Source organism: Neurospora tetrasperma (assembly GCF_000213175.1).
Source record: "Neurospora tetrasperma FGSC 2508 unplaced genomic scaffold NEUTE1scaffold_81, whole genome shotgun sequence".
Lineage (NCBI taxonomy): Eukaryota > Fungi > Ascomycota > Sordariomycetes > Sordariales > Sordariaceae > Neurospora > Neurospora tetrasperma.
Genome location: NW_009799179.1, coordinates 3,878,296 through 3,903,178, shown reverse-complemented (window position 1 = coordinate 3,903,178; position 24,883 = coordinate 3,878,296). Strand labels below are relative to the sequence as shown.

The following is a 24,883-nucleotide window of genomic DNA, read 5'->3' as shown; positions in this document are numbered from 1 at the left end:
CGATCTTGGTTTAGCGAACGACGTGTAAGTGATCCTCCTCCAGGAAAAAAACTCGGGTCTTCTTATGGGTAGCGTCAGAGCAACTATCACATCAAAAAGTGAAACAAGTATTTCTAGGCTGTCCAAATTATGTGCGCTAGAGAAAGATCGATGTATGCTATGAATACGCACCAAAGGAAAAGAGAGTAGAGAAGACCCGTACCCGTCTAAACAAGGGCTGGATCAAACTCCCGCAAACCCATATCCCAATCTCGAAAGCATCACCACCTCTTGCGCTGCTCAATACCTCAGCCGCCAACCCCTTCTGCTTTTCACTCAATACCCATATCGATGTCATCTTCGGCAGGACCGCTCGCAACAGCCCCATTGGAGGCTTCGGCCGCGGGGGCAGCGTTGTTCTCTTGATTCGCACCACCGCCGCCAAAATAGTCCTCCATCTCCGCATCCAATTCTTCCTGGGTCTTCTTGGGCCGTCCGTTACGAGTGCGCTCACCCTGAGGCTTCTCCCCACCTCTTCCACCACGTCCACCACGTCCACCTTCCCTGCGGGCGCCTGGACGACGACCACTCTCACGACCACCCTCACGGCGAGGAAGTGGGCTGCGCGAGCGACCACGACTGGAACCACCAGGGCGGTATCTATCAATTCCTTTGCGGGCCGCTTCCTCATCCAAGTCACGGTCGCGGCGCGAGGGTGAGATTGAGCGGGAACGGCCACCGGGGACAGTGATACGCTCGGCAAGAGGACGAGGGTTAATAGCAGTTTCAAATGGGTTGCGGCGGGGACCGCTGGGCATGAGAGTGAGGCGGATAGGCTGGCCTGGAATGCTGTTAAATATACTGACATCTACAACTTTGAGATTCACTGTGAACGTACCGGCAGCGTTGGCTCCGTCATACTCGCGAATAGCCCGACTGGCATCCTGAGGAGACTCGTAGGTTACGAACGCAGTTCCTTCCGAGCGACCAGCGCGATCGTACTTCATGTCGAGCTTGACGAGGGGTCCAATTCGCGAGAAGAGTCCCTATGTATGTGGTGAGTATGGTGACCTGTGTATAACATTCCTAGGCTGTAATGATGCTTACTTCGAGGTCCTCTTGGGTCAACTCGTAGTGAATGTTGTCAACGCGGATCTTGGATCCCCTGGCATCGCTGCTCAAATGTCAATACACAAACGTGGTGCGTAGCAGTCATGGCTATGTCCCCTACCTGAAGGGTTCTGGAGAGTTTCTTCTTCTAGGGGCACGGCGGTGGTCTGAGAGACCAGTCAGCTAGGCCTTTCAGGACCCCTTTCGAATGTCTCAGCTAGACCGTACCATTCTCTTCAAACTTGTCGTGAACCCATTCGCTGGACAAACCACGTCAGTACCTTCCTCTCTAATAACGATGCGCCTGTAAACGTACGAGTCGAGGTTTCTTGGTGCATCATCTCTGAAGGACTGTCCCGCCCAACAAGTCGGGAGCTGTTAGCTGGGAATTTCAACCAATATTACGCCAGCTTCCTCCTCGGTCGCGATTCGAGGCATCGAGCACAAGTCGGGTTGAGTGGCTGCGTTCGACATCTGAAGATAACCGGACAGAGAAAGAGCGGAGCGTAAAGTCTAAAGGGGAAGAGGAGAGGATTCAACCTGTGGGGGAGCGGTCGAGGTATCGTCAGCAAAGGTTTCCAATCGCGGTGTAAAGAGAGAAAAAAAACAAAAAAAAAACGAATAGTTGAAATAGATACTTTGAAACAAAAGTTGAAAGGAAAAAAGAAGAGGTCTCCAGGCTCAAGTACGACTGGAGATCAATTCTCCTTGTAAGCAGCGTACCTTTCTAACGCCATCGCGCGGGTAATCATTCCTGTCGCGTCGCTGGCGGTTGGCGGCGCCATTGTCCCGATTGCCTCTACCACGAGAGCCTGAGCCCCGGCCATTCTGCAGCAAAGCATTCCATATCAGTATTCATTCATGAAGGACCCATAGCTCAAGTCAATTGCCAAACATGGAGAAGAGGAAATGGTTATGACATACTGGCTTGCGCTCGGCGAGGATCTCGTCAAGGCTGCGGTCGAGAGAGTTGTCGGCCATTTTGCGTGATGTCGCGACAATAGAATGTACTAATCGGGTTTGCGGACAGGGGCTCGGTGATAAGAGAATAAATATAGGTAGGCGAAGGAGCCGCACCACGAGTCACAAGTATGATGGAGGTTTGAAAGTGGTCGTTAGGCGAAGGGCCGGTGAATGTGACCAACCTGTGACTGGCATAAATCGATGGGACGGCAAAAGGACAGGGACGCGGTTGCAATGAATTGCAGGTTCGAGGTTGGGGTTGGAGCGGAAGAGGCTGCGAGGCGGCGCCGCGGCGAGTCAACGTTGTTTCTTGGCTGTGCTAGCTGGCGCCCGTCGTGACTTAGTGTGGGGAGGGCCGCTACGTACATGTGGAGCTCATTTCAACCTCAAGTTGAAGACGACACTGCATCGACTTCGAACGGCCTTCCAGCATGGTGTTTCCCTCACTCTTCCCCGACCGCTATGCTGAGCCTGGGATTGAAGAGTCGTTCCTAATCCAAGATCCAACTCCAGTTGCAAGTTTGACAGAGGAACAAACACTTGGGGTTTGTGAAAACAGGTACGGCCTAATTTCCATTCACAGTCATGACCAGTCAGTCTATGGAACTAGGAGGCAACGGACGGCAGTGATGTTGCTGTCGCCGTATACCAAGTGAAGACAGTCGTACCGGCATACTCGACTTTTCTTATCATAATATGGGCTCGTTCGACGTTACAAACAACTCATTATACCATTTGCTTCACAAAGGGTAACAAAAACCGGATAGACACCATCTTGGAGACAGCAGTGAAGTTAAAAGAAGTAATTACAAAAGCACCGTTACTGAACCTAACAATCTAACAAGCAGAAGCAGCTGACCTGGCTGCGTCCTCCTGCCTATCCAGCTTTGCCGGGAACAAAAACCGTCATGATCATCAAATGTCATCGCTGCGGCCTTCACAAAGCCCACCAGGCCATCGCCCACTTCACAACACCAGGACCCCAAGTTCAGTCTAAATCGCATTTTGAGAACTTCCCTTGACAACTAGTTACAGGTTGACCAGAGAACCTCAGTACAAAGCAGCCCGTCCCTTTGTCCGTCTTTTTTGAGCACCGAGCACCTCTAAAGTAAATGAGCGTGCGCACGTGCTAGATCCGTACCAGCGCTTTTTGTGGTGTAAGAAAATATTGCCACCAGATGCTGAACCAGCGAAATTCCCGGTAGAAAGAAAAGAGTCCTTAACCTCCTTCTCTATCAAATACCATGTACACGAGGCCGCCTCTTAAATCCTAGGTGGATGCCGATGTGTAAAGGTTGCGGGGTATGCCGAGAATAAGGAAAAGGATATCGTGTATCAATGAGGCTTTTTGCTTTTTTTTGTTTAGATGAGATCAGCGACGTTCATGGGCATCTCCTCAATCTGGGTGCTGTAGAACTGCTCGATCTCGCGCATCATGCGGACATCGTCAGCGGTGACGAAGTTGATCGCAACACCCTTACGACCGAAACGACCACCACGACCGATACGGTGGATGTAGTTCTCGCGGTTGGCGGGGAGATCGTAGTTGATGACGAGGGAAACCTGCTGAACGTCGATACCACGGGCAAGGAGATCGGTGGCGATCAGGACACGAGAAGAACCGGAACGGAACTCCTTCATAATCAAATCACGCTGAGCCTGGTCCATGTCACCGTGCATGGCGGAGACGGTGAAATCACGGGCAGTCAGCTTGTCGGTGAGCCAGTCGACCTTTCTGCGGGTGTTGCAGAAGATGACAGCCTGGGTGATGGTGACGGTCTCGTAGAGATCCGAGAGAGTGTCAAGCTTCCACTCCTCCTTCTCAACGGCAATGTAGAACTGCTTGATACCCTCGAGGGTAAGCTCGTCCTTCTTGACGAGAATGCGGACGGGCTCGCGCATGAACTTGGTGGTAACCTCAAGGACGTCCTGGGGCATGGTGGCGGAGAGAAGGACGACCTGGGTGCTCTGGGGGAGGAGCTGGAAGATGTCGTAGATCTGCTCCGTGAAACCGCGCTGTAGAAAGGAGAAAGGTTAGCATTCTGCATCCGACCTGTTGTGAGCACTGGAAAGTATACATACCGAAAGCATTTCGTCGGCCTCATCAAGGACGAACATCTTCATGCTGTCGGTCTTGAGGAAACGACGCTGGATCATGTCGTGGACACGGCCGGGGGTACCAACAACGACCTGGGGGCCGTCCTGGAGGGCCTTCATGTCATCACGAACGGAGGTACCACCAATGCAGGCGTGGCACTCGATGTTCATAAAGTCACCGATGGCGACAACAACCTTCTGGATCTGCTGGGCAAGCTCGCGGGTGGGGGCGAGGATGAGAGCCTGGCAGGCCTTGAGGCTGGGGTCGATCTTCTGGAGAACGGAGATGGAGAAAGTGGCAGTCTTGCCAGTACCGGACTGAGCCTGAGCAATGACATCGTGGCCTTTGAAGAGTCAGCGGAAGTCACCCATCTTGTCGAGAAGCGGTATTTTCTTACCCTTGATGACGGGCATGATGGCGCGCTGCTGGATAGCAGAGGGGCGCTCGAAACCATAAGCGTAGATACCTAACATCGACCATCAGCATATGAATTTCTATACACCGCTCGGTCGGGGATGGTGTTCTTACCGCGAAGCAACTCGGGCTTCAGGTTCATCTCGTCGAACGAGTCAACGGTCTCATCGTAGTTAGACTCGATCTGTCCTGTAAGGGAGAGAGGATTGTCAGTGACTGCTGAGTTGGGCGGTGACGCCGAAAATGTGGGCGCCGACGAGGGGCAGGTGAGGGGAAGAGGGGCGAGGCACAGCACCGAGGCGACGGCGAACACTTGCGCGACGCCGTCGACCGAGTGTAGCGATGGCCTTTGGTGGTGTTGATGATGATCTGAACGTACCCTCGGGGATATCCTCGAGTCCCTTATCGGTAGCCATGATTGCGGTTGTAGATTCGCAAAGATTTCCGGATCCAAGCCCTGCTTAGATCTGGAAATACTGTTGAGTGTTGGTGGGGTAGGGAAGCAAAGAAATATCCGCAAACGTCACGTTGCAGATATGTTGGAGAGGATATTAAGTTATTGGAAAATCGACAGATTCAAAATCTCCCAGTTGTACTGAGAGAAAAGGATCTGGAAAAAAAGGTCGAGGGATGGGGCTGTTTGTATGTGGGTTTGGAAGTGGGTGGGCAGAAAAGAGGAGAGCCTGTGGTGTAGGCGGACAGATAAAAAATTCAATTTGCTGGCGGACCGAAATTTGTGTGTGCCTCAGGCACTAAAACCTGACTTGTGAATATCGGTGCCCGGCGCCTGCATTGGACGGATGTCAGTCAACTTTTTTTGACGTCCACCCTTCAAACCCAATAACCACGAGCCAATCAGAGAGCTTGCGCACTTTTGTGGTGGGGTCGTCTTGGCACTTGCGCCGCTGCCGCTGCCTTTCTCTCTCTCTTTTTTTTTTTTTTTTTTTTTTTTTTGTTCCTTTCCGGACTGCCACTGCGACAGCGACACTGGAAGCACATGAATACCGTGACGCTATACAGGGGGCCCCGGGTCAAACATTCATAGCTCATGCGCGCGTTGTTGACATTTTGGAGGACTTTTTCCCTCACACGTATCCTTTTTCCGCTTCTCTGTCTGTTCTCGCCATCGATTGACTCCCTTACACTATCAATTAAACTGCCCGACGCCGGGGTTCACCTCGGCCACACCCGGATTTTCTTTTAGGTCTTGCAGCCACCAAGTGGTGTGTCCTTGGTACACGCTCACACCTTCCTCTGCGCAGACTACCTAGCCATTGTCACGATTGGTATTATTCCATTGGACGCTGGCCCGCTTCCATCCTCTTCCACTCAACACGCACGCAGCAACCTCGTGTAGCCCTATTCCGATCCGGCGGTTGGCTGCAACAGTTGGAGGATACCTTGTTACAGGTCAACATCATATGACAGTCAGACAGAACCGGCAACTCCCAGCAATCTTCATACGATGTTTCTCTCAACAGATCAGCACCAAAAGCCTGACGCCCTCATCTTTGAGGCAAATGGTAATGGGGGTCACAGAGTGACTGATGAAGATGATACTTCAACAGCCGTCGAGTCATCTGTTCCCACACACCCTCTTGGGATCAAGCCTCTAGGCAACAAGTACTTCCACACTGGCACCGATGCCCGTGTCAATTTGGGCGATCTGCAAGTCTTGCCCGATGAGATGCTTGCCCAGCTCCTTGAGTATCTGGACAAGCGTACCTTGAGGCTTCTAGGCTATGCCTGCAAATTTCTCTATGCTCAATGTAGCTATGATGACCTCTGGAAAACCATCTTCTTAGAGTAAGTTAGATCATATTTCTGATGCAGATTGCTTTCGTGATCCAACCGCACTTAACCCCCTTCTTTCCTGGGAGTCATCCGACCCCTGACCTTAGAATTGGCCCAACACACGTATTGTCAGTAGTGCAAGCGGCATTTCTTGTCAGATATCCCCTTTCAATAATAAAGGGAATGTGGGCATCTTCCCCAATATTTTATGTGTATTTAGTTGTGTAGGTTGTTGACTTGCTTCAAAACACCTGACATCTTCTGCTTAAGAATGGTGTGAAATCTTCACCGAAACATATCGACTCGATCCATGTTAACCGAGGTGTAGGTCTGAACTCAAGAACAAGACGTCTTTTCAATGGCAGGGCTCTTGGAGGGCAACTGTTCTCGGCCTCTCACCCGACAAGCGTATCAAGATCGACTGCAGCAACGTCTTCTCTGATGTCTTGCATCGTCCGTTTGTCTGCAGTCACATCTCGTTGCCCAAGTACACGAGAAACATCCCGCCAGCCAACAAAATTCCTAGTCTTGACGACCTGACGTACGATGAGTTTGCAGAGAAATGGAGCAAGAAGCCCTTTATTCTGACCAGGTGTATCAAGTCGTGGCCCGTCCTCAAATCCTGGAATATGGATAAACTACATGAGATGTATTCAGATGTGGTTTTCCGAGCCGAGGCGGTAGACTGGTCCTTCGCCACATACCATCAGTACATGATGGACAGCCAGGAAGAAAGTCCCCTTTACTTGTTCGACAAGAAGTTCGTCGAAAAGATGAAGATCGAGGTTGGCAAGACCAAGGATGCCGCTTACTGGAATCCGGACTGCTTCGGAAAGGACCTCTTCGAGCTACTCGGTGCTGAGCGGCCGGCGCATCGCTGGATGATAATCGGGCCTGAGCGGAGCGGCTCTACCTTTCACAAGGACCCGAACGCGACGAGCGCCTGGAATGCGGTCATTCAGGGAGCCAAGTATTGGATCATGTTCCCGCCATCGGCCCAGGTTCCCGGCGTCTATGTCTCCGAAGACCAGAGCGAAGTCACCAGTCCTCTCAGTATTGCCGAGTGGCTCCTCGAATTCCACGCAGAGGCCCGAAGGCTGCCCGAATGCAGAGAGGGCATTTGCCACGCAGGCGAAATCCTCCACGTTCCCAGTGGCTGGTGGCATTTAGTCGTGAACATTGAGCCCGGCATCGCACTCACTCAGAACTTTGTGCCAAAGGCACACCTGTCGGATGTGCTTTCCTTCTTAAAATACAAGGCTGATCAGATTTCGGGGTTCAAGAAAGAGGTCGAGGACCCATACACGCTCTTTGTTGAGCGCTTGCGGGTCGAGTATCCTGAGCTGTTAGAGGAGGCTGTGAAGCAGATGGAGGAAAAACAGGGAAACAAGAAAAGGAGATGGGATCAAGTGGTTGGCCATGACAGCACCGCTGGTGGACCAGAGCACAAGAAGGGCGGTGGTTTTTCCTTTGGTTTTGGCCTTGGCGATGATATTGAGGGGGAGGAGGATGAGATCCCCTAAAAAGGATAGACGGGGATCGAAACGGAAATCTGATGGCTCTTTTTCCACTAGATAGAAGACATCACGTTGCCATGCGTATATATACGTACGCATCTAAACGTACTTGTCAGGTCTTCAAAATCGACCGTCTGACTAGTGGCTCTGAAGACCAGACGAGTAGACCCTTTAGCGAAACATCACAACATATAGTACTGCATTGTCCAGCGATTGGTCGATTTGATCTTCAGGGGCAAGCTAGGATTGATGATTTCCCCCGGACGGATAAACAGTGATGAAACTTGGTGGCAATCCTACAGCCTACCGATATCCGCCCTACGATCGCAGCGATCATCCGCGACGGTCTTGCACGGCGTATACATAAAAGGGGGACGAGCAAGATCAATGATGGCCATGTTCCTCATGCACTTGCAAAGCATGTTGAAGGACACTGGGATCGGGCGAATGTATTAATACGTGTGAAGGTTGTTAAGCATCAGGGCAAGCGTATTCTTCCCATGAGACAACCTGCCCCTGGAGAAGATACATGGGCATTGATTCGTCGACAAAAAGGAATCCAAACAATGCGTCCGTTTTCAAAGGATCTCTGTGGCTTTGTATGGCGATCAAGCTGCCAATGAGCATCCGTAACTAGACGGGAAACTGGCCGTAACCGTAGCCTTGGGATGGGTTATGGCCGCCTTCGAGGCCACCTCATTGCGACCGGGAGGATTCCACTTCCTTCCTCGCCCCCTTGTTGTTTCCCCTTTCATCAAGTCTTGAGTGAAGCGATGGTCGCCCCTGTTTGTCTCAGGCAGAATGGGAGAATATTCTCATGTTGGGGTTTCCGCCAACACAGCATTGAGCGGGCCGTCAGTCAGTGCTGGCATCATTGTATCACTAAAGGAGCTAAGACTGGGGAGCATCCACATACACTCATACGGTAGCTCAGTAGCACAAGGGGGAAAAGGCAACAGGAGGAGGTCCAGAGGCTCTCTCAAGCTAGGCGAGTTGAATTAGGTCTGTGCACGATACGTAGAGGTACCCGGTAAGAAACAGCCCCGCTGTTGGAATGTTTCGGCAACGGGGAGTCTCCACTCAACCCAGTGCGCACCCCGACGGGCAGGCGGCCACGGACAGCCTAGCTCGACCCCACGCGTCCATCGGCAGCTCTTGCTGCGTTCCAGGGCCTCCCCCGGGGGCGACTCCCCGCCGATTTGGCGTGTCGTCCTGGGGCTGGCATCACACACAACGGAAACACCCAACCCGCTGCTGGTTCCAGTGCTGTTAGTGTTGAGTGCTGACCTATGTAGCTGAGCACACCACCAGAGAGGTGCTGCCCAACCGGCGCAGCTTCCCCTGTGCATCCCATCCTCATCCACTCCCCGTCATCCACACCTGCCTGGGCTCGATGCGTCTCGTTGTTTAGGTTCCTCGTTCCAACACGCAGTCTCGACTTCAGTCCAGGTTCTCTCTCATCCACGCAGTTTGTTGCGCCCTTGAGGTTCCTGCTTCCCATCGCAGTCTCCCACTCGCTCGGGCAGATCAGTCCGATCACTGCATGTACTAGGTAGGTACCCTACTCACCGTCAGCCAACACGTACCTCTACGGTACTCGAGCATATGTACCTTACCTACCTACCTACCACTCCCTTCTCTTGCTCACCACATCGCTTCTTTCCTCCACCTCTACCACTTAATTATTCGCGACTGCATCACCAGTTTGTTCTCTCTTCAAGGATTGGATCCTACCAACTGTTTCCCATCTGAATACTGGAAGCTGTACCCCCGACATTTTGTCCCTCTAGGACCGACCTATGAGCCAAGATACCTAGGCTGTCAAGGTTCCCGCCCCTGCATCCTACCTATACTCGTACTCAGCCAGCCCGTGTGTCGTCTGTCACACCGATTCCGGCCTCTCACAACATCGCACAATACGCTGCCCAACTTCCACGTGCTTCTTCCATTTTATCTTTACACCACACGCTCGTCCACCGCGCTTAAGCTTTTCCCGTTCACTACTCACCGTTTCGCGAAGAGCCGGCACTCCGATATCTATATAACTTCAACCACAAGCAAGGTCCCCTGTGATCCCTCCGCTGTCCGGACGAGGCGGTGACAACATGCTACTAGAGGTAATCGGCCCTCACTCTCGCTGCCGTGATACCGCCCGATTCTCGATCACTACCGTTTGCTTGGTTCCTTGATGAACCATCCATTGGCCTCTTGCAACCGACTTCGAAACCCCCGATTTGCGATTATCCCTATATCGTTACTCGACAGAGATTCTCGATCTCGACTCTTTCACACTCGATTCGCCGGTGCCCGACATACCCAGCCCGCCCTTGCGTCCGAGGCTGACGCTGCCGGCATCCGTCTCATCTGGTCGAATCATATAATACAACAGCCGCCGACTGTCCCAAAGCACCTGGTGGCCTTTGCACTACCCGAGCGCATCGTCACTCAACGGCGGAGCTTCTACAGGAGACACCAACACCCAACAAAACACATACAATAATACCCTTTGCGCCCAACATGGTGTCCGACGAGACATACGACATTTGTCTTCCGGTCCTCGAGGATCCAGAGCTTGACGATGAGGAGAAGACGGACAAGCTGCAGGACCTTCTCAGGGAAAGGACAACCTTGAGCGGGCAGGCACTTGATAATGCAGTGTTAGATGCCATGTGGAGGTTTCGAGATGGCGGCGGGACGGCGACATCTCCACCGTCCATACGTCAGAGCATTCTCCGACGCCCGTCGCCGGCTCCCTGGAGAGGCTCTAGTACTCCTCTTTCTAGCTCGCCTCGCTTGAGCGTCAGTCCGCTTGCCCCTCCCGGATATGTGCCGACAAACTTCGGTCGGGCCATGTCTTCGACGGCATCTCCCTTTGGTTCGCCTAGGCCATCCCCGCGACTTGCGTTTGCTACACCCGTCCCCCACAGTCCTAACCTGAACGCCTATCAGTTTGCCGCCAATGATGAACCTCCCTCACAGGAAGTGTTCGGAGATTACCAGTCGGACAATGTCGACTGGCTCGTCAGTGACGATGACCGTCTCAGTGTGACCTCTTCTATCGGCGGCTCGAGTGGCTTGAATGTGGCTGCTCCCGAATTCGTATCGACTCAGCAGGCCGATATGAGTCCGTTTGACATGCTTAGGTCCATCTTGGGCACGAGTAAGACGGACGACGAAATTGGCGCTGCTCTTGCTATGCATGGCTATGACCTCAGTGCCACCGTTGCCTCTATCATGGACGACCCGGCACAAGATGATGTCTCCCTTTCTGGCCAAAATGATGAGGCCAGGGTGGTTGTGATTGGCAAGTCAATGACGCCTGATCAACGCCCCGCGACTCCAGCCGACCAGCAGAGATCGGGTGTGATTTGCAAGTTCTACTTGTCCACAGGGCAATGCCTGCGCTCTGATTGCCGGTTTAGTCACGATTTAAGCAATCATATCTGCAAGTAAGTCATGTCTTGTCTTGAAAACACGGAACCTGAGACTGACGACTGTAGGTATTGGGTTGCTGGTAACTGTTTGGCTCGTGATACCTGCGTATTTTCTCATGATCCGGCGCATCTGGTGAACAAGCTGCATATTGACGGCTCGGGCACACCACCGACGCACTATTCGACGGTAAACGTTCAGGACTTTAATAGTTTCCCGTCCTTGCAGCCGGGAACTCCTGAGCAGTTGCACGTTTTCCCGGCATCAGCAAACACTCCCGCAGTAGGGATCACTCCGCCACCGGGCTTTAAGGGCCACCACAACTACGGCTATCCCGATCGTCCACGATCGCGGCCTGGTAGTCGACACCAGCAAAAGGAAGTTCCGCAAACGGTTCCGTCTCCTGACGATGCAGATGCATTTCCTACGCTAGGCGCCGCCATAGCCAAGCAAAGCAAGAAGCACCATGGTAAGAGGGGCGGACATGGCCACACTGGTAGTGGCAGCAGCAGCAGCAAGGAAATCGCTAGTCCAGGCCCGAGCACACTCGCCGACATTGTCAAGATGTCTCCCTCTCCTGTCAATATCAACTTGAGGCCCAATGGTAAGTTGAATCGCAATGGCAGCTCTACTAGCATTCGGAATGGCGAGAACAGCGCTGCTGCCCAAGCTATTCCACCGCCCAAGCACATTCCTTGGCTTGAGACTGGAGAGAAGGCAAACAAGGCGTATCTCAAGGCACGCCAGGAGGCCATTAAGCACGGCGGCTTGCGCAACAAATTCCTGCAGAGGTACGTTCCCACAAAGCCGCAGAGGTGACAAATACTGACCATGGTTTCTAGTGCTGCCCAGGCGTGGAACCGCAACGATGCCCGTGCGGCCAAGGCGCTGAGCTTGCGCGGGCAAAGCGAAAATGATCTGATGAGGAAAGCTCACCGCGAAGCCGCGTCACTGCTCTATGAGGAGCGCAACAAAAACAATGGCAGCTGCCCCGAGATCTACGTCGACTTGCACGGCCTTCACCCCGAAGAGGCAGTTGAATACCTTGCAGGTATTCTGACGGAGAACACGAGCGAAAGCAGACCTATCTATGCCATTACTGGTACCGGCCATCACAGCAAGAACGGCAAGGACAAGGTGGGCAAGGCGTTGCGCACTTTCCTTAACGAGTGGCGCTATGCCTACCGTGAATTTTCGGTGCCGGGCGACAGAAATAGCATGGGCGGGATTTTGGGTATAGATGCGAGAAGTTGGGATAAATCGTTGTCGCAGGATGGTGTCAGCTTGGTGAAGAAGGACGAGCCCAAGGATGATGTTGATATCCTCTCTCAAGGGGTGGAGATTGGGGAGGGCAAGGTGAAGTTGCTTGTTAGGGACCCGATGGCTGCCAAGGAGCCGCCCAAGGGCCCTGCTAGCCATAGGGGACGGTGACTGTGGGTAGAATAAGAGCAGGATGAGACTTTGGAGTGCAATGAGTCCAATTAGTCGGACCTGAAAGGTAGCCTGCAGTGATGATATCGCGAAGACGGAAGTAACAAGCCTGGCTGGTTGATAGCGGTAGATCATTAGTGACGGGAAAGGGAAGAGAGAAGTATCGACTATCAATAATCATTGGGCTATTACAGCGACGTGCAGCTATGTAGCATCGACCTTACACATATGTGGTGACGGTTCCTGCAACGTCCCAAATGGGAGTCCTTGCGAACATCATAGCTACAGTACACTCTTTCCAAGCCCGAGGAAGTGTTTCCCCCGATTTCCCCACGTGCGAAGATCCGGAAATTTAAAGATGGGATGGGCGACGCTTGGGTGCAGATCTCCAGAGATCTCGAGGTCAGGGCTGCCAGGGGGGTTATTGATGGTCAGGATGGTATTCTTGGGGATGGCCTGGAACTAGATGGACGTTTCCCGCCTGGCCCCGTTCTCCATGCTATCTGTCTACACTATCCCTGTAGCCAGCCCAGACATCATGCCCGCCCGCTACCCCTCTCTGTTCCTCAGTTGCCATGCCCCTGTCTCTGCTCTGTCAATTGTCCCTACCTCGTAGTACCGGACATGACGTTGATGTATTCCCATCTCCCTGCGTGCAGCAAAAACACATCGTAGACTGGAAATGCAGGCGGCTCACCGCGGCCAAACATGGATTGCGGATTCTTATCAAAACTCTGGAATCACTGAAATCTTAAAACAGTCGAGCTTCATAAGCAGAAGATGAAGGGATGAAGGGTCTTATGGGGTACGTAAACGAGCGAGCTTTGCCAATTACCATCCAAGCCGCCCCCCAAGCTCCATTATTTCCAGCTTAACTCACTGTCACAGCAGTGTTGCGAGACGCTAAAAAGGAAGCCGAGAAGCCCGAAACATCCATTGCCGTCCCCTGTACTGGTCCGTTCCAGATTCAGCTCATTTTGTGAGTGGCGGAGCTCCGGTCTCCGATTGCACCAGACAGACCGTTGAACGATAGGGCAACTTCGACTGTCTCTCTGCCATGTTGTGCAACACCACACGCACCTCTTACCGTACTTCTTCATCCTCGGCATCTCTACATACTAAGTTTCTTCTTTGATTGAAGCACCTTATTTACTTTGTCCTTCAAGTATATCGACCAAAGCTGTCTTATATCTATATAGAAATTTAGACGCCAACATCTAACGGTCTATATACCTCAATGGACGCCACCAGGTAGCAGAGCAAACGACACTTTCCTCGACCAACAACCGTTTCCTCCCCAAAGTCCGGTGAGCACGGCACGGCGCTTACTACTCAACGTCATCGAGTCAACCCGCCACAAATTTACGGGAACCTAAAGTCCGAGTATTAGTATCAATCCCTACATCGATAATCAGATCAGGCAATCTCCATACCTATCCAACGTCGACCTGTTCACCGATAAGACCTACCCACCTATTTACCTGTCGTGCGCCCAAGGACGCACAACCCAGTCCACAATGCCAGATCACCACAACAACAACAATAACAACCACACGGCCCGCGACGCTGCCGCCGCCCTCTCCATGAACCTCTCCTCCTCAGCCTCTACCACGCCCACCCACTCACCGACCTCCTCCCCCGGTCCCCAAGTTGGTGTCGACCCAGGAGGAGAAGACCTCCCACAATGGGCCCGTCCCTCGGCCTCTAACATCCGCCGTCTGTCCTCCGGCCGTCCCTACTCCGTCCCCCGGCACGCTTCGCACCGCTCCTCCTCCTCCGCCGCCGCCGCCGGCGGTCGGGTAGCTAAGCTCAAGGCTCTGGCCCTAAAAGCTATTGCAACTGGTCTCACCATCGCCCAGCGCGCTATCACCATCTTCCTCGGCCTCTCGCTCCTGCAAAAGATTGCCATTCTTGTCGCCCTCACAATCTTCTTCTCGCTGAGCGTCGTCGCGCTCGTCTACTCCCACGCCATTTTCGCCTCCCTCGGTCCTTTGGCAGAAAAATGGCGAGCCCTACCGTTCGGCTGGCTGCTTTGTTTTGGCCTTGTCTTCATGACGGCTTTCCCACCCATCATCGGTTACTCTACCGCCGTGACCGTGACCGGGTTTGTCTACGGGTTTCCGTGGGGATGGCCGATTGCCGCGGCGGCGACGGTGGCGGGATCAACGTGTTCGTTTTTGGCGTCGAGAGGCGTGTTGGCTGGGTACGTGAATGGGCTTGTGGGAAAGGATAAGCGGTTTGTGGCGCTCAGCCAGGTTTTGAGGAGGGATGGACTGGGGGTGCTGGCAATGGTCAGGTTCAGTCCGTTGCCGTATAGTTTGAGTAATGGGTTTTTGGCGACGGTGCCGAGGTTGAGAGTAGGGGGGTTCGCGGTTGCAACTGGGATGGCTACGTAAGTGTTTTCCTTCTAGTTCTCTCTTTTTTTTTCTTTTTTTCTTTTCCTTTGACCCTTGTGCTAACAGCAGTCCCTCAAAAACAGCCCCAAACTCTTCGTTCACATCTTCATCGGCTCCCGCCTCGCCCTCCTCGCCTCATCAGGCGACAAGATGACCACCCGCGACCGCGCAATCAACTACATCTCCATGCTTCTCTTCGGCGCTGTTGGCGCCGCCGTCGGCTATCTCATCTGGAAGCGGACCATGTCGCGGGCCGACGAGTTGGCGCACGAGGAAGGGCTGGACGGGGTCGACGCGCTCGCCGCCGCCGCGGGGACCACGGCCGCTGGGGAAGTGCATCGCACGGCGGATGGCACGCTTGAAATCGGAGATGATGACGAGGAGGATTATGCGGATCTAGAGGGGAACAGCGGCGGCAGGCTGTTGGTTGGTGGTAATGCGGGTAGGCAAGGGGATCTGAGGAGGCAGAGCAGTGAGAGTGATATCTCGCTATGGGAGACGGATCGATATAGGGATAGCTGGGATGAGGAGGCCAATCTTGGAGGGCGGAAGTAGGGTTGACCTTGTCCCCCGATGCTGATGTTTTGTTTCATCTGTTACTTTCTTTTGTGTCTTACTTTTTAGGTTGTGGCATGATTGCACAAAATGGAGCGAGCAAGCGGGCGGTGTCATCGCATATAGAAAATGGGGAAAGCAACCGGTGTTCAATGGCGTATTTGGAAGCATTTTGATTTTCCGCTTTCACCACATAATTTCTTTTGATGGCGTCATTGGCTAGTAGCTGATTTCATGTCAAGAGATCATATCGATTGTTAAAGGAAATGGTGGAAGAGAAATGGGTAGATAGACGGCACTCAAGAACATATAATATAGATTTTGTAGAACGGTATTCACGTTCAGCTATCAATCTTCCGAGAAGCATGTTATTAGATTATATGATGAATAATGCAATCCTTGAACTCCTCGCTATCCATCTGCAAACCGGGCAAGCCAAAACAGCCACCATTACCAGTTTCAAACCCAAGACTTGACTGACACGCTCGCCTGTTCCTAAAATTATATGACAATGAACACACACAAGAGACTGATGCTCTTCCCGAGCTGCCCTGCTCACTTGCTACCCTGGAATTGTTGCATAAACTGAATGGCCTGTTCCATAGGATAGCCGATGAAAACTGGCCCATTGAAGTTGAAGACCACGGGGCTCTGTTGCTGACCTGCTGTTTCATCCTTCGGCATAGGCATATCTGCCAGGTTGATAAATGTCGGCTGTGGTGTAGGTATAGGTGGTGGTATGATGTGATGCTCCTTTACTGGTGTGGACTGCTCAACCTTGTGATCCGTCCCCTTGGGCGCCGTCTCTCCCGGCACTGTTTCCTGTTTGGACAGTTGCTCTACCTTTGTCCTAGATGAAGCGAATGCAGCCATCTTGGTATGATCAAAGGGACACTTCCCAGCCTGTGGACCTTTCTTGTGAGGAATCCCATCCTGAGCCAGCGATCTCGCAGGAACCGCAGGCCGAATCGGACTTGGGCTCCGAAGCCTCTGCCTCTGGGCTTGGTCGACCATGGCAGGTACGGGAATGCCCCATGGTCGGCTGGGCGACTCTCCCAGGCGAACTTCTCTCAAAGGACGATCAAAGCGACCCTCACGTTCTTCCTCATCTTCTACGGGCTGGTCGTCTTGGTATTCCGGTGCCGCTTGCGGGTCACTGGCGGAAACAGACTTGGCCCAGTTCGCTACTCGTTCATTGGAGGTTCTATCGACTTGCTCATGGTCTTGATATTGATCTCCCGTCGCTGGTGAAGGCAGCATAGGCTTGTGCAGATGGCTCAGGTCCTCGATCATGTTGACCAGATTCCCATACTTGGCATCGAGCTTCCTTACTTGCTCTTCATTCTTTTGATAGCGCCTGACGCAAACCTCATGACTGCGCGGAATCTCGTGCTTGTGCGTCTCCACGTAGCGAGCAATCTCTTCAGGGGAGTGCTTGTCAAGAAATCGAATCGGACACTTGGAGGCAGCAGTGTGGGCGGGCATCGACGTCGAGTCCCCGTACATGGCAGCGCAGATGGGGTCAGAGGATTTGTGCGGAGTGGGGTCCATGGCGGCGGTGCCGTTGTTCAAAGCAGCAGCATCTTGGTCTTGGGCTCCATCGCCAGTCACACTGCCAATACCAAGGTTGGGCGATGCTCGGTCTTGGACAGCGGGAGGCGTGACAGCAGCAGAAAAGGGACATGCAAGGAGGCCTTTCTTCTTCCCCTCAACAGTAAAGTCCTTTTCGAGCACGGTCGACATGGTAGTCATGGTGTCGGCGGCGGTAACAGGAGAGGTGGAAGCCTCCTTGCTAGAGTCACTGTGTTTGCTGGCCCTTCCCATGGCAGCGGCAATGAGCTGAGCAGCCTTTCTCCCCTCTCTGATTTGCAGGGCGATCTCGTGCTGGGAGTTTCCAGATTGGATGCGCCGCGGCAGAGGCACGACGGATGAGCTGGTCGCGACAGAATAATAGTGCAGGTCCGGTGGGAGCTGGAGCTTTGCGAGCGTTTCGGCTACCTCGGGAACTGCAGGCGCATACTTATCGGCTAGACACTGGTACTAAATTGCGGGCATATGTGTTAGCCAGACATGATCGCCATCGTCAAGTAAGATGGGAGATGACAAGCGCAATCGGGTGTAAATTGGATCAGACATTAGAAGTTGTCTCCACGTGCTGTTGATAGGCAGCTGGCAGATCTAGAGCTAAGAAATCATCACAAAAAGGGGGGGTTGAAATTGGAAAAAAGGAAATGGAGGGTGTTTTACCTTACCTGCTCGTGCGCAAAGCGAAGCTTGTGCTCAAGGATGGTCTTGCGGTCGATTAGTGATTGGACTTCATCTGCCAGGGCAATGAAGGACTCGGTTAGAGTCTGGGTTAGTTGTAGGTAGTCCATCCCACAGCATTTGTTGCGACGAAGCGGGGAGGACCTTCGCGGTATAAGTAACAGGAAGAGGAGGCTGAATGGACCGCTTGCTTGTTGCGCCGCGTGACAAGCTCGTTAGGTCGTTCCGCCTTTTCCAGTCTTCCAATGGATGTGAAACGCGCGGGAATGGAAAAGAGAAGAAAGGCTTTTCCGCAGCTGTTTCCGGCCGCGGTTTTAGTCATCCCATAGGGTCCACTTTTTGGAGCACTGCACCCACCCGGGCCACCGCCGAAAAGCAGAGCCCGCCACGTTTGCCCGACGCCGGTGTACATACACTACCTAAGCGAAACCCCACCCAGAACTCTCAACATGCGGGGCATTTCCACTTGGGGCTGGCACTTGGCACGAACACCCGGACCGACACAGCGGGACGCCAGGGGCAACAGGGGGGACCGAACACTAACATCACAACATACATAGATCCCTTGTGAGGTCATCATGAGCTCGGGGGAGAAGGGTAAACATGTACACTACGGCGGCATGATGAACGAGCGGCTTGTTACTTGCGAATGTCAGGCCAATTTGAAATCCTGTTTGCCTATCTCGTATCTCAATGCACTTCGAGGGGATAATCCAAGGCCTCAGAAAAGAGATGCTAGAATTTGATAACATGGGCTTGTGTTAGGACATACATCAAACATCACTCATCAAGCCCGCCATATAGGTAGGATATAGATAATCACTTCTTCAAATATACAGTTGGAACTAGAGCCCCTTCGGTTGGTTACACCTGGGTCACTGGTCTAATATCACTTCCAACAACTGTAACCGTCAGCTTACCTCTTAATAAGGCATATAACACCCCGCGATGACGCCCCTCTGCTATAAGCGTGGTGGCTTCATGGTGTTGTTTTGACATCCTCTTCATTATTTCAGCTTTCACCTCTATCAACATATGTATCTGCTAGGACTAGCCACTACCAAGGCTTTTTTTTTCAGTACTGATCAACATGATGGCTGCTCAAGTCATTCGTCCAGCTCGTTTGTTGAGCCGCACAGCACACATTGTCCCTGGTGAGGCAACCCGACATGATCATCTCATGGCATTGGCAATCTTTGACACAAATCAACAGGCCAGCTACGCGTCACAGAGCTCACCTTTGAGGTGCCCCTCAACCATTCCAATCTCTCCGCCGGAAACCTCAAAATCTTCGGTCGCCAAGTCACCAAACATGACACCCCCATTGTGCCCCGCACCGACAGCGAGCTGGAGGAATACCACAGGAGGCCCTACCTCGTCTACCTCGAAGGCGGTCCCGGCTTCGGCAACAGAGAACCCCAAGACCACCAACTGACCAAAACAGCCCTGGACAGAGGTTACACCCTCCTCCTGCTCGACTACCGCGGCACCGGCCTAAGCACGCCCATCAACCAGCCCCATCTAGCCACATTGGGTGGCCCCCAGCAGCAGGCCGACTACCTCAAGCGCTTCCGCGCCGACAGCATCGTCCGAGATGCCGAGGCCGTGCGTCTTTGTCTGACTGCCGATTATCCCGAGACTCATAAGAAGTGGTCCATTTTCGGCCAGTCGTACGGCGGCTTTGTCGCGCTGACGTACCTCTCCCAGTTCCCGCAAGGGTTGCGCGAGGTGTTTCTGACGGGCGGTCTCGCGCCCGTCAAGCGCACGGCCCAAGAAGTCTACACGGCGCTGTACAAGAAGGTCATCCAGCGCAACGAGGCTTACTACCGCAAGTTCCCCGAAGACGTGGAGCGCGTCCGTAAGGTAGCGCAGTACCTGGACGAAAAATCCCCCCTGCTGCCAGGCGGCGGCGAATTCACCGTCGAACGGTTGCTCGGCATCGGTCTGTGTCTGGGCATGAATGGCGGCTTGGACCTGATCCACAGCACCATCCTCAAGCTGGCCATGGACATTGAGCAGTTCGGCTTCATCACCCGCGCCGCAGGCGCCGCTTTCGAGGGGCTGGTTCCGTTCGATACCAATCCCATCTATGCCGTCCTCCACGAGTCCATCTACACCAACGGACCCGGGCTGGCGTCCGACTGGGCCGCCCACGGGGTCGGCAAGACGCTTGCCGAGTCCGAGCCGGGACTCAGCTGGCTGTCCTCGGTGCCCCAAGCCCTCGACTACTCCTCCTCCTCCTCCTCCACAAACCAGCAGCCCCTGTACTTCTCTGGCGAAATGGTCTACCCTGCCCACTTCGATTGCTACCCGGAGCTAAAGGACATGAAGGAGACGGCCGAGCTTCTGGCCAAGTACGACGACTGGCCGCGGCTCTACGACCTGGATCAGCTTGCGCGGAACGAAGTCCCTGTCTACGCGGCCAGTTATGTTGAGGACATGTATGTTGACGCAGACTTTGCAAGGGAGACAGCCAAGGCGGTCAGAGGGACCAAGGTGTTTGAGACGAACGTCATGTATCACGGAGCGTTGAGGGCCAAGACCGACGAGGTTCTGGGGCAGTTGTTCAAGTTGAGGGATGATACCCTCGATTAAGCGTGAGTGGCTGTCGGGGATTTCAGCTCGTTGCCGGTTTGGCATGTATGTTGAGATTCTTGATGGTCAAGAAGACAAATTCCATATCGTTCTGAATTTTGTGCGATATTGGCGAGGATGTGTGCTTCTGGTACTGGTATAACACGATCGGGGAGATGAGGTTAATATTTACTTGAGTCTTCACGACCAACGAGACGTGCCCTAACTGGCCCCCAGGAGGCTGATGTTTGGTTTGGAAAATTGACGTGTTGCTCCGGTCTCAGATGCTCAGAATCACATCCGATTTGCCTTGAATGGCGAATTTACAGGCACGCGGTCTTACAGACTGTGAGTACACTGGATGGGTACGCTAGGAGCTCGTCGGCAGCCTATATCTAATGGTCACGACATAACAACATGCAGTTCGCAAATGAAACGAAATATGGCTTTCAGATATCCTCATGATCATTTCGCTAACAATCCCAGAAAAAAAAATAAAAAAAAATCCAGTTCCCATTCCCCCCTTCTTCCTGGATCCAGGTGAGCAGCAATCATGTGGTACGCGTAGCATGAGCACGTACTGAGTGGTCCCTCCCTGTTCCTGTCTCATGCTACATGACCTTCCTGTGTCCTTCATATGAAGCAAATAGCCGGGATAAGACGGTAATGCCATATTCATGCCCTTCATCCTTCTTTTCTATCAGTCCGATATCCTCTCTAAAACGCCTGTCAATAAGACCGGGTGTTGATATATTTTGACATCGATAGTAGTAAAAGTCCACCATGTCATTAAACGCAGGTGAAATAGGGGGAACATCAAACAACGAGATTGAACCCTCTTCTTCCACCGAAATAGTGATAATCCGGGTGCTGTGTTGATAAGTGTGATCGTATCCCTTCCACCCGTGCCGATTTGATCACACTTCAGGTATTACCGGTTTTCACCTTGCATCATACCCCCTTTTTGTTCCTTTCTCCAACTCTTCCTTTTGTCGGCCCCTCGAATATCGTGCCTCGTCAAATGTGCAATACTCGATAATGGGTCGAGTAATCGGGTATATTTGCTTCGTTAAGGATGATCATGGGAACAGGAGACATGAAATGATTTAGAATCGTTGCAAATCATTCAGCCTCCATAGCAAGTCTCAAACAATGTCGTGCATGGCACGTTTTGTTGGACCGTCGCTTGTGCCGCAATTTCTCGTCGAATAATGGATAAGGTTGATACTGCTTCCCCGCCCATTTAACTCGCTTACTGCGAGGCGCACTGTACGCGTTCGGCCTGAGGCTCGTCATCCTCCTCCATAGGGCTGTTGGAGAAGCCACGGCCGGCTCCGTTGCCCTCGACGTCCTCCAATTCTGCTGGCTCGGTCATAGCATCCTGAGGGGGTACGTTGACAACAGCGGGGGCCGGGAGGTACTTGCGAAGAGCCTCGAAGGCAGCGGGATCCTGAGTCCAGTTCTTCTCGGGGAACCTGACGGAAAACTGGATATACATGTTGCCGTAATCGTGGTGGCGGTAGGAGGGCATACCCTGGCCACGAATCATCTTGACGGAGTCTATCTTACTGTTAGCGCTTGCTGATGCAAAATGTAGCGGGCCAGAAAAACACTTACTGGGCGCAATAGCCTCGCCGGGCTGGATGTCAACGCTCAACCAGCGCTCATCAAGATGCTCGATGTAAATGGTTCCACCGGCAAGGGCGGTCACGAGATCGATCTCGCACTTGTAAAGAAGATCATCATCCTGACGGGTGAAGCGGGGATGGGGCTTCTGCTCGATGACGAAGACAACGTCACCGGGGAGAATGCCAGGTGCTTGGTCACCCTCACCACGGAACTCGACCTTGGTGCCGCTCTTGACACCACGGTCAACGTGAACGTGGAGGACCTTGCGATCGACAACGGTCTTCTTGCCATTGCACTGCTTGCAACGATCCTTCTCCTTGATTACCTCGCCTTCGCCATTACAGTCAGGGCAGACGGTCTGGAAGCGCTGAATCATGGGGCCCATCTGCCTCATCATGATCTTAGTACCCTGACCGTCGCAGCCAGCACACCGCTTGACGGCACCTTCCTTACCGCCGCGACCCTCGCACTTGGGGCAGAGGATTGACCGCTGAAGGGCCAGCTTGGAGATCTTGCCGCGGTAGATATCCTCAAGCGAGACGTGGTGGGTGTGATGAATAGTCTTAGCCTTCGCGGGGGCACGCTGCTGGTTCATACCGCCGAACATACCACCGAGACCGCCGCCGAAGCCACCGCCGCCGAAGAACTGAGCGAACAGGTCCTCGGCAGCCATGCCGCCACCGGCACCGGCGCCACCCTCAAGACCAGCCTCGCCATACTGATCGTAGATGGCGCGTTTTTGGGAGTCGGAAAGAATTTCGTATGCGTGAGAAATCTCCTTGAACTTCTGCTCGGCAGCCGGGTTGTTGGCGTTTTTGTCTGTAGTGTTTTGCTGTCAGTAAGCCATTTGACTGCGCGTGTTGCAAGGAAGGCGGGACATACCTGGGTGGTACTTAAGGGCACCGGTCTTGTATGCCTTCTTCAATTGCGCCTCAGTGGCATCTGGGCTGACCTAATTCTGGGCGTTAGACCCTCCTCTGTCAGGCTAGGGGTATCGATGAGCAGCAGAACTTACTCCAAGAGTCTCGTAGAGCTTTGTTTCCTTGACCATCTTGACTGTCTGGTCTGGTTATGTGAATATGTGTGGAAAAAATGTTCTGGCAATTCGGAATGCTCTGGACAATCAGTTCCGATGACAATGACGGATATGGGGAGGCGTCAGGGTCGTTAAGAAATCGTGGTCTGATGGAAAGACAGATAAGGTCAGCGGCTGCGAGGTCGCGTCGAGAATAATGGAAATGGGGTCGAGAGGAGACAATGAATGGCTGGTGCAAATGGAGAGCGGTGGTGGACAACGGTGGAAGGGAAAGATCTTTTTGCGCAAAGGGTTGGGAAAGGCCGACGGGGTCCCGAGTCGGAGTTGGTTTGGCAGAAGTTGGGGACTTCCAGGCCTCGCTTGTCTTTGGGGGGTGGTCCAGGGCACCGAGAAAGAAGCGCAGAACAGGAACAGACAGAAACAGGGATGGACCTACCAGAACAGCTTGAGCTACAACAGCAGCAGGAAGCGTCCGAGATGGAAATAGTTGATAAGGTACGGGTTGAGTCGCCGAAGGATAGTTGGGAGTGATAGGAGGCTTGATGAGGCGTAGTTGTAGTAGCAACACGGAAGACGGAAGATGGGGTATAACGGAATGACTGATCAACTTTCTCGAGAAAACTGTCCAAGTACCGGCAGCAGTGTTCAAATATTAACCAAGGCAGGGCAACAGAACCGGAATCTTCACTGCAATTCTGGAATAGGCGCAGAGTGAGGGATGCGACGGGCGCCTTGTTCGTTGGGGGGGCGCCCGGAACGGCAAAGGAGGCTGAAGTGGGTGACTGGCCCAGGGAGTTCTTCTTCAGCCCCTCTCATGGAAATCAATCGAAAGCTCTAGAGTGTGGCTGACAGATATGGGGGCCAATAATGAGCTACTTTGTCCCGCTTCTACAGGGTTGCAAAGAGGGCGTGCGAGGTGAGAGGTGACCAGGTTCCCCACACTCATTCAAAAGTACCTCTTTATCACTCATTGAGAGGATCTAGCCTCAGGAGATGCAGATGGAAATTCGGTTGACCTTGGAGGACCCTGTCGATCGTGGCTGGTGCGCTCCAATGTGACAGTGATCAATGCCCAACTTTCAACTTTTATTTTAACCGCACGCAATCATGCAAAACATGGTGCATATGTACACTTTATAAAACTGTAAAAACGCATAAATCTTTACACTAGGCATTTTACCTTCTTTTTACAAGGCAGCATGCATGTCCTCTGATTGGGTTGTTGGTGATGTTGTCTCGTCTGGATCCGAGTTGGCGTCCGCTCGAAACCCTGCAGGCGTTCCGCTTCCCAACAACCCCACCAACATCTTGACGTCGCCTTTTGCCCCTCGGTTTTTCAACCCCCTTCAACAACTCATCGCGGGGCAGCTTCTCATAAGGGTTTACCTTACATCTAGAGAATTTCGGGTGAAGCAAGCAAGAATGACGTGCGCTGCTGCTTTGCTTATCGATCACCAGAAAGACTTGGGGCGTCTATCTGTGGTTCATGAGGGAATACTTGGGATCAAATCATTCAGATCCATGGATTATATAACCTCAGCATCTTTGCCTTACCGAGGTGTCCCAGCTCAGATGCCCTTCTTTTTTTCTTTCTTTTTTTCTTTTCTTTTTTTGGGTGCCTACAGTACGCCGGATCAATGGCTATTTGAATTCGCAACCGAATGGTCACCCTCGCAAACAGCACCTTATC

The 24,883-nt window shown here is 52.9% G+C and overlaps 9 protein-coding genes across 9 annotated transcripts; 5 read left to right on the top strand and 4 right to left on the bottom strand.

Moving 5' to 3' along the window:
* Nucleotides 1-103: 103 nt before the first annotated feature.
* NEUTE1DRAFT_90482 (uncharacterized protein) lies at nt 104-2,294 on the bottom strand (the record flags this gene model as incomplete). Its single annotated transcript, XM_009857662.1, has 8 exons — nt 104-820; nt 878-1,025; nt 1,087-1,153; nt 1,211-1,256; nt 1,318-1,349; nt 1,406-1,440; nt 1,813-1,917; nt 2,014-2,294. 8 exons carry the CDS (start codon nt 2,068-2,070, stop codon nt 312-314), a joined length of 999 nt encoding a protein of 332 aa, XP_009855964.1.
* Nucleotides 2,295-2,673: 379 nt separating this feature from the next.
* Nucleotides 2,674-5,223, bottom strand: NEUTE1DRAFT_118730 (ATP-dependent RNA helicase eIF4A; the record flags this gene model as incomplete). The annotated part of the gene is made up of 5 exons (XM_009857660.1): nt 2,674-4,068; nt 4,135-4,493; nt 4,548-4,616; nt 4,679-4,753; nt 4,944-5,223. 5 exons carry the CDS (start codon nt 4,978-4,980, stop codon nt 3,415-3,417), a joined length of 1,194 nt encoding a protein of 397 aa, XP_009855962.1.
* A 320-nt stretch (nt 5,224-5,543) lies between these two features.
* Nucleotides 5,544-5,829, top strand: NEUTE1DRAFT_118729 (uncharacterized protein; the record flags this gene model as incomplete). Its single annotated transcript, XM_009857659.1, has 1 exon — nt 5,544-5,829. The coding sequence occupies one exon, from the start codon at nt 5,613-5,615 to the stop codon at nt 5,766-5,768; it is 156 nt and encodes a 51-aa protein (XP_009855961.1).
* A 200-nt stretch (nt 5,830-6,029) lies between these two features.
* NEUTE1DRAFT_90476 (uncharacterized protein) lies at nt 6,030-8,074 on the top strand (the record flags this gene model as incomplete). The annotated part of the gene is made up of 2 exons (XM_009857658.1): nt 6,030-6,370; nt 6,687-8,074. 2 exons carry the CDS (start codon nt 6,030-6,032, stop codon nt 7,879-7,881), a joined length of 1,536 nt encoding a protein of 511 aa, XP_009855960.1.
* A 2,318-nt stretch (nt 8,075-10,392) lies between these two features.
* On the top strand, nt 10,393-12,937 carry NEUTE1DRAFT_125826 (uncharacterized protein; the record flags this gene model as incomplete). Its single annotated transcript, XM_009857657.1, has 3 exons — nt 10,393-11,324; nt 11,376-12,098; nt 12,150-12,937. 3 exons carry the CDS (start codon nt 10,393-10,395, stop codon nt 12,736-12,738), a joined length of 2,244 nt encoding a protein of 747 aa, XP_009855959.1.
* A 1,384-nt stretch (nt 12,938-14,321) lies between these two features.
* Nucleotides 14,322-15,761, top strand: NEUTE1DRAFT_71777 (uncharacterized protein; the record flags this gene model as incomplete). Its single annotated transcript, XM_009857656.1, has 2 exons — nt 14,322-15,130; nt 15,218-15,761. The coding sequence occupies 2 exons, from the start codon at nt 14,322-14,324 to the stop codon at nt 15,687-15,689; spliced, it is 1,281 nt and encodes a 426-aa protein (XP_009855958.1).
* Nucleotides 15,762-15,987: 226 nt separating this feature from the next.
* NEUTE1DRAFT_90468 (uncharacterized protein) lies at nt 15,988-18,531 on the bottom strand (the record flags this gene model as incomplete). The annotated part of the gene is made up of 3 exons (XM_009857655.1): nt 15,988-17,729; nt 17,942-18,040; nt 18,511-18,531. The coding sequence occupies 3 exons, from the start codon at nt 18,529-18,531 to the stop codon at nt 16,245-16,247; spliced, it is 1,605 nt and encodes a 534-aa protein (XP_009855957.1).
* Nucleotides 18,532-19,044: 513 nt separating this feature from the next.
* On the top strand, nt 19,045-21,003 carry NEUTE1DRAFT_71773 (uncharacterized protein; the record flags this gene model as incomplete). Its single annotated transcript, XM_009857653.1, has 2 exons — nt 19,045-19,108; nt 19,168-21,003. The coding sequence occupies 2 exons, from the start codon at nt 19,045-19,047 to the stop codon at nt 20,547-20,549; spliced, it is 1,446 nt and encodes a 481-aa protein (XP_009855955.1).
* Nucleotides 20,964-23,772, bottom strand: NEUTE1DRAFT_125822 (uncharacterized protein; the record flags this gene model as incomplete). The annotated part of the gene is made up of 5 exons (XM_009857652.1): nt 20,964-22,088; nt 22,146-22,976; nt 23,040-23,109; nt 23,173-23,339; nt 23,630-23,772. The coding sequence occupies 4 exons, from the start codon at nt 23,206-23,208 to the stop codon at nt 21,781-21,783; spliced, it is 1,245 nt and encodes a 414-aa protein (XP_009855954.1).
* Nucleotides 23,773-24,883: the final 1,111 nt, after the last annotated feature.